Source organism: Delphinus delphis, chromosome 2 (genome assembly GCF_949987515.2).
Source record: "Delphinus delphis chromosome 2, mDelDel1.2, whole genome shotgun sequence".
Taxonomy (NCBI): Eukaryota; Metazoa; Chordata; class Mammalia; order Artiodactyla; family Delphinidae; genus Delphinus; species Delphinus delphis.
This window is the reverse complement of record NC_082684.1, coordinates 148,168,328-148,176,665: the sequence shown is the minus strand read 5'-3', so window position 1 is coordinate 148,176,665 and position 8,338 is coordinate 148,168,328. Positions and strand designations below refer to the sequence as shown.

At 39.9% G+C, this 8,338-nt stretch overlaps 1 protein-coding gene across 1 annotated transcript in view; it reads left to right on the top strand.

Moving 5' to 3' along the window:
* Positions 1–1,378: 1,378 nt before the first annotated feature.
* Positions 1,379–8,338, top strand: part of UNC13C (unc-13 homolog C) — a 574,105-nt gene continuing 567,145 nt past the window's right edge. Inside the window, exon 1 of the mRNA XM_060005943.1 lies at positions 1,379–4,373. Coding sequence (XP_059861926.1) covers positions 1,382–4,373 — 2,992 coding nt within the window. The 5' untranslated portion in view covers positions 1,379–1,381. The remainder of the gene's footprint in view (positions 4,374–8,338) is intronic.

Genomic DNA, 8,338 nt, shown 5'->3' with positions numbered 1-8,338 from the left:
TATTATTCTGTGATATATTTCAGTGATAAAATAGTAAGTTCAGTTCAACAAAATTGTGTGTGAATACCTACCACATACAAGGCACAGTGCTGGTAAAGCAGCAAAATTAATGTAAACTGTCTTCCTCTTCTTCACGTAATTCAAAAAACTAGCTATCACAAATATGATTTACTTGTGTGGTCATTTGCATTATAAAATACCAAATCATAGGATGAATTATATTCTACCAGTGTTTGATTATCTTTAGACATGTTTCATTTGTGGTACAATTTTGTTTATGTGATTTGGTGTTCTATCTTCAGTCATGGTCCTAACCCTGGGGTTGGGTTTCCTGCCACCTGCCACAAGCCTGCACTGGTTGCCTAAGGTGGCTTTGCTTTCTCAAGCCACATCCTCTCAGAACTGAGATGTGTTATCCTTATTTTCAAATATATTTTCCTATTGTGTTGTTATTGTTACTACAATGCCTAAATTTGATATAACTGTTTTTTTTTCAATTCATGATACTCCATTGACAAATTTGATGCCTATACAAGATGTATTTTCTCTTGGTATTTATGTCATCATATGAAATGTTTTCTTACTTGAATTACTTTAGTCATCATTTAAGAAATTATCAATCATTGAATACCTAGAATAACAAGATTATCTGAATAAAAAAAATCTTACCTACATGGGTAATATTAATTTGATGAATTTTAAATGTTTGAGGTGGGGGGAATACATTTAAACTGAAGTGCTTATGTTTGTAGAAGTAAATGTAATTGTAAGAAAAGATATAAAGTGGAAACGATAAGACCATGCAGGTAATATAGCTTTTTAAATTGCCTGTCACCTTACACAACATTTTCTAAATAATTATTATTACCTTTACTAGTATTTTAATTGTGTCCACCCATAAGTGATTTAGGAAAAGAAAATTATAATTTAAACATAGTTATTGGTTCTGATTTGCTTTAACTAATTGTTTTAAAAGTAACTGTGTTGAAATTCAGATATTTCCCTGTCCCCTCTGCAATTTTTCACACATTGTGTATCTTGAATAGCTTTGAAAAATGTTGGAAATGGGGTAAATCTAGGATTGAATTCTGATATTCATTTTAACGTTCCTTTCTTTTAGGTACTGCATGAAGTTATGTGGAAATGAAAGCGATTCACGAAACCCCTCCTCCAAGAGTGAATGAATGTCTTTCATAAATGGAGCTTGGCTTCTGGTTTTCCCAGGACACTGACATTGTGGCAGAGACACAGCAGCTCTTCCTGCTATTTTCAGTGATTCACAGAACATCTGAACAGTGATGCTGGCCTTGGATTTACAGATTTCCATCCTGATACCTTATTCACTTCTTTGGGGCAGAAAAGCTGGCACTAATTGCTCTCCATGGTGGCTAATCTTTTCAAGAGCCTGATTTTACCTTACATCCATAAGCTTTGCAAAGGAATGTTTGCAAAGAAATTGGGAAATACAACCAAAAAAAAAGAGAATCGTCAGCTGAAAAAGGATCAAGACATTCTTATTGCTGGCCAGACCAAACCCCCTAAATTTTCTAACACCTTGAAAAGCACTGTAAAGAAGATTGCAAAGTGTTCATCCGCTCGCAACTTATCCACTAAAGAAGACAAGGCTAACAAAGAATTTTCCCTCTCCCCAACGTTCAGTTACCGAGTAGCCATTGCCAATGGCCTCCAGGAAAATATTCATATAACCAGTGGTGAGAATGAGGATATCCTTCAGGAGTTATCTTCCATCGAGAGTTCCTACTCAGAATCACTCAGTGAACTAAGGAGCAGTACAGAAAACCAGGCACAGTCAACACACACGATGCCAGTTAGACGCAACAGGAAGAGTTCAAGCAGCCTGGCACCCTCAGAAGGGAGCTCCGATGGGGAACGCACTCTGCATAGCTTAAAACTAGGAGCTTTACGCAAACTGAGGAAATGGAAAAAGAGTCAAGAGTGTGTCTCCTCAGATTCAGAGTTGAGCACAGTGAAGAAAACCTGGGGAATCAGAAGCAAATCTTTGGACAGAACTGCCCGAAACCCAAAGACCAGTGCCCTGGAGGCCGGATTCAGTTCCTCTGGCTGCATTAGCCAAACACAGGATGTCATGGAAATGATCTTTAAGGAACTTCAGGGAATAAGTCAGATTGAAACAGAACTTTCTGAACTCCGAGGGCATGTCAATGCCCTCAAGCATTCTATCGATGAGATCTCCAGCAGCGTGGAGGTTGTACAAAGTGAAATTGAGCAGCTCCGTACAGGGTTTGTCCAGTCTCGGAGGGAAACCAGAGACATCCATGATTATATTAAACATTTAGGTCACATGGGTAGCAAGGCAAGCCTGAGATTCTTAAATGTGCCCGAAGAAAGATTTGAATACATTGAAAGTGTAGTGTACCAAATTCTCATAGATAAAATGGGTTTTTCAGATGCACCAAATGCTATTAAAGTTGAATTTGCTCAGAGGATAGGACACCAAAGGGATTGCCCCAATGCAAAGCCTCGACCCATCCTTGTGTATTTTGAAACCCCTCAGCAAAGGGATTCCGTCTTAAAAAAATCATATAAACTCAAAGGAACAGGCATCGGAATCTCGACAGATATTCTTACTCATGACATCAAAGAAAGAAAAGAGAGAGGGATACCATCCTCCCAGACATATGAGAGCATGGATATAAAGCTGTCTACTCCAGAGCCCAAAATCAAGAAGAACAGTTGGCAGTCACCTGATGACAGTGACAGAGAGCTGGAATCTGACCTCAATAGAAACAGTTATGCTGTGCTTTCCAAGTCAGAGTTTCCAACAAAAGGAAGTGCTTCCAAGTCAAGTTCAAAATCACACAATGCTAGAGCCAAGAATAAAACTTCTAGTAGCAGCAGAATTGCAAATAAATCAGAATATGATAAAATTTCCTTGTATTTGCCAGAATCGGATAACTTGGCAAAGCAAACCACAACCTATTATGCAGACGCAACACCTCTCTGGCACTCACAGAGTGATTTTTTCACCACTAAACTTAGTCGTTCTGAGTCAGACTTTTCCAGATTGTGTCAATCTTATTCGGAGGATTTTTCAGAAAATCAGTTTTTCACTAGAACTAATGGAAGCTCCCTCCTGTCGTCTTCAGACCGGGAACTTTGGCAGAGGAAACAGGACGGCACGCCTACCTTGTATGACAGCCCTCAGGATCAGTGTTTGAATGGGGCTTCTCAGGGTGTCCAAGTACAGAGTGAAATTGAGAACGCAGAAACTGTGGACAGTGGAGTGAGTAATAGCATGGTGTGTGCATCTGGAGACCAAAGTCACTACAGTGATTCTCAGCTCTCTTTACATGAAGATCTTTCTCCATGGAAGGAATGGAATCAAGTAGAGCAAGGAGCTGATTTAGGTTTAGATTCATCCACCCAGGAAGTTTTTGACTATGACACAAACAGTCTATCTGATCAACAACTAGATGTTTACCATAAAGACCTAGAAGACTTGGGAAGGTGCCACAGCGTCCTTCACGAGGACTCTGAGAGCTATGATTTAACCCAAGATGACAGCTCATCTCCATGCCCTGGGTTGGATAATGAACCACAAGGACAGTGGGTTGGCCAATATAATTCTTATCAGGAAGCTAACTCTAATGAGCTGTACCAAAACCAAAGCCAGTTGTCCATGATGTATCGAAGTCAAAGTGAATTGCAAAGTGATGATTCAGAGGATGCCCCACCCAAATCTTGGCATAGTCGATTAAGCATTGACCTTACTGATAAGGCTTTCAGCTTCCCAAAGTTTGGATCCACACTACAGAGGGCTAAATCAGCCTTGGAAGTGGTATGGAACAAAAGCACACAGAGTCTCAGTGGGTATGAGGACAGCGGCTCTTCCTTAATTGGGAGATTTCGAACATTATCCCAGTCAACTGCAAATGAGTCAAGTACCACGCTTGACTCTGATGTCTACACAGAGCCTTATTACTACAAAGCAGAGCGTGAGGAGGACTATAGTGAACCAGCGGCTGATAATGAAACAGATTATGTTGAGGTGATGGAACAAGTCCTTGCTAAGCTAGAAAACAGGACTAGTATTACTGAATCAGATGAACAAATTCAGGAATATGATCACCCTTCATATGAAACACCTTATGAAACCCCACAAGATGAGGGTTACGATGGGCAGGAAGATGATGTGGCTAGTGAAGGGGGATTGGAACCCTTAAAGGAAACATCAGCTGAAATGAAAATAAAAGAAGATGAAAACCAAAACATCCCTGAAAAGCCCCTGGAAATCATAAAGCCAAAGAAGATTCGTCCCTCCTTCAAAGAAGCAGCTTGGAAAGCCTATAAGAAGCAAATGGCAGAATTGGAAGAGAAGATCCTGGCTGGAGGTATTTATGTTTAAATGCTACATTATGAGCTCATTGTGTTTTACCATTGGGTGGTGTTCTTTAGAGCATGTTCTATGTTTACTCTTGGGGGAAGGAATTTACTTTCAAGGAATTTGCATGTTTATTCTGAGAAGGATTTTATTTTACTCAACTCCCCCAACAAGTTGGGCTTGATGATTTAAAATCAAAGTGTTTTCAAATAGGTCATAAGCCCTATACTCTGTGGCTCAACATTTCTGTGCTAGGATTAAGCAAAAACCCCATTTCATATTCCCAACTTTATTGCATCAGTTATCAAAGGAAGGATGAGTGAAATCAAAGAGCAGCCTGGGGTCTACTTTTTGGTCCTGTTAGGTTTTACAGGGATTGGGAGAAAGATAAAATTAATCTTAAAGAATTAGGAAGGATGGACTCCCAGATTTCCCACTCCTTTTCCCATCAAATCTATACTTTGGAGCCTGCCAGCAGGAAGAGCTAGTTCTGCACAGCCAACCCCAGCCCATACCATGGAGGACCACAACCTCCCTCACTACCTACCGATGCAGCGGAGGGAGGGTACTAGAGCCAAAACCCTCAGGCTGTACCTGAGCGGTCACAAGTCACTCTTTTGGAGGATAAAGGAGATAGAGTTGAGTAGCTTCCTCCTAAAGAGTGGAGTAGAAGTCTCTTGCCCATTATGGAAATGAAAGCAGTACCTTACCTAATAGTTTTACTTGACCTCCTGGGGGAACAATTTTGGATCGTATACTTTGGAAAAGTAGCTGCATGTAAATAAAAATTTTTTGACTTTTTATTTATCAACAAAACTTCATCTGCACTTACCTCAGTCCCTTACCATTTATGTTATTTGCATGCTTATCTCTTTATATCTTTGGGATAGTTTGATATAATCTCAGTTTTAATGAATTACATATTGTTAATGGTTTCCTTGATTATGGCATTGTCATCTTTAAAATACTGACTGTACATAATACTCCATAAAGGTATATATTTATATGATCAAGTGTTAATTGCTATTATGAAATAATGTAATAATTTCTTCAGCTGGTAGCTGATTATGGCTTCTTTTTCTTAAGCAAAATTGTGATCAGATACTACTCCAAACTGGCCATTTTCTGGTTGACATGGGTGGATCATTGAATAATCAGATACCTTTATGGTTAAACTGTTTCAGGCCCTAAAACAAGTGAAATAACTATAAGGGTTCTCTGCTCTAAAATTCTGTCCATATAAAACAACATATCTTATGGAATTTGTTTAAAGAACAATATAAGTCAAGGGCATCTTGGATACATTAGCTGTGTTTTTTGGTTGTTATTTTTTTCAGGGAAAAGTTCTCAACTATCTTTAAAATTGATTTGAAAAGGCCAAGTAGTCAAAATTTTTATGTAAATGTAATTCGTATTGGAATAATGTCTATCTTATTTCAGAGTGACTTTTAATATTAGATATTCTTATTACTGAAACTCAGTTCATTGTTTCTTGAAATACAGGTCAGCTTTTTGACAGTGTATTTTACTTACTATGGATTCAGAGAGGTCTACTTTAAAGGCATATTAAGAATAAGCAGTGTGTGTGTATATGTTTGTGTATCTGTTTGTTGTGATGCAATACATGAATGTTTTAATGCTAACTGGTTAAGGTATCTGAAATGTTAGGCAATATTATAAATACAATGAAACTATACGTTTCAGAAAAAAGTGGATCTTCATTAACTTAAAAAATATCCCAAATTAGCAAACTTCTGCAAGGTAGATTGTTACTGATAATGACCATTTACATAGCTAACAATCCTAGTCATTCAATGGCATTTATCCTCAGAAGACATAAATACACTTGGTTATCCACACACCACCTACTTCAGAATCCTAAGAAGGTAAAACAATCGGTATCACATACCTGACACACCAGGCCTGACAACAGAGGACTCAGACCCCTCTAAGTCTTGGAGCTTGGCTTGTTATCCTATGAGCCAGCTTTGAATGGAATCTGTTGGATATCATTTATCCTAAAGGAAATCATACACCCGTCTTTAAGATGCTCTCTGGTTGCTTGAAAGGCGCCAGATTGACTACGCAGGAGGTTGCGGTAGCCTAGATTTTAAAGGCCATCTCTTCTCCCTTTGGCAGCAGTCAGGCAGTTGTCCCCCTCCTGCGCTGCCAATATGCTTCATGAGGAAGGGCAGCCAAAGAAGGGCATTTTTCAGGCCCCTTCCCGGCTCAGAGCATCCCAATGAGTTGCCGGTCGTCGTGATGGGTTTCATGTCCATAGCCATCTGCTTTACTGGGCGTTGGGTAGATGCCAACAGATTTTTCTCTCCATAACCACTCAGTCACCATTAGGTAGCAGTGCTGCCTTTTCTCCATTACTAACCTGGCAAGATTGGACCTTAGAGCTCTTGCTGTAAACGATGTGGAATGCGGTTCTCCTGTCATTGCTTGATGGAAATGTTAGCTCATAAATTCGAATCATTTATTTCAACTTTTGTCTTCAGGGTCCTGGTAAAGAGGGATTTTTTAAAAAAATATCATTCCTTATTTTTTATTAATTAATTTTTGCTGTGTTGGGTCTTCGTTTCTGTGCGAGTTCTTTCTCTAGTTGTGGCAAGCGGGGGCCACTCTTCATCGCGGTGCGTGGGCCTCTCACTATCGCGGCCTTTCTTGTTGAGGAGCACAGGCTCCAGACGCGCAGGCTCAGTAGTTGTGGCTCACGGGCCTAGCTGCTCCGCGGCATGTGGGATCCTCCCAGACCAGGGCTCAAACCCGTGTCCCCTGCATTGGCAGGCAGACTCTCAACCACTGCGCCACCAGGGAAGCCCCAAGAGGGATCTTTTTAAAGACCCCAGTGTACATGGATGTTTGGTACCAGTGTTTCTGAGAATCTTCACCTTGAACAGCAGGCCAGTGGGGAAAGAGATTTTAGACTGTGTGTAGCCAGAACCCCCATGAGGCCATATTCTTTTGTTGCTGGAGCCTGCTTGTGTAGCTGGCCTGAAACCCACACCATGGGGATGAACATCTGATCCCCTACCTCTACCCCTTCACCACCCATCAACTGGAATTAATTATTATCTCCTCAGAATTCCCCTGTATCTATCTCTTATGGCTCTGGCTTCCACCTTATATAATGACAATTTATGTGCATTCCTCATGTTCTCTTCTAAACTGTAATCTGAAGGCCAGAGGTCTTGTCTTTTCATCCCTTCATTTGCACTGTGCCTAGACCAGTGCTTTATACAGAGATGGCACTGAATTAATACCTTGGATGAATGCCTGAATCAAGGGAAGCAGGATACTAAACAAAAAGCACAAGCTTTGAAGTCAAACCCAAATCCAAATCCAAACTGTGACCTTTAATTGCTAAGACTATGACTTTATCTCCTGTGAGTTCAGAAGTATGATTAGAGATAAAAACTTACTATTGAGCACTACTATATCCCAGGCACATTCCAGGCAGTTTATCTGCTTTTTATCCCTTTGCTCCCTACAGCATCACTATGAATTTGATTCCATTATTATCTCATTTTACAGGTGAGGAAACTGAGATGCTGAAAACTTCCATAACTTGTTCAGTGTCATACAGTTAGTAAGGGGGTGAATCCAGAATTGAATAGATGGCTAATTTGTTTATTTAGAGCAGCTATATGCTTACTCACCTCAAAGATTGTTTTGTTCATGTTTGAAGGTGGAGAAACATGATGAAAATGGAGGTGGCATTAGCCGTGAGCCTTATTCCAGCTAAAGGATTTTCATGAGAAAACAGGACTAATAGGAAAGGCACTAGGGTTTTGTTATGAAATAGTTCATTCCCAGTTTTTCTACTTCAAATCCATGGTTCATCTTATAAATCAAGGCTTGTAGAGCCCAATAAATAGTGTACAACAACTGCTTGAAGGATGATGTTCTGAAGTCTGAGTACATTTTACCTGACTCTAAAGTCAGTTTGCAGATTTTTCTAGCAGAGAA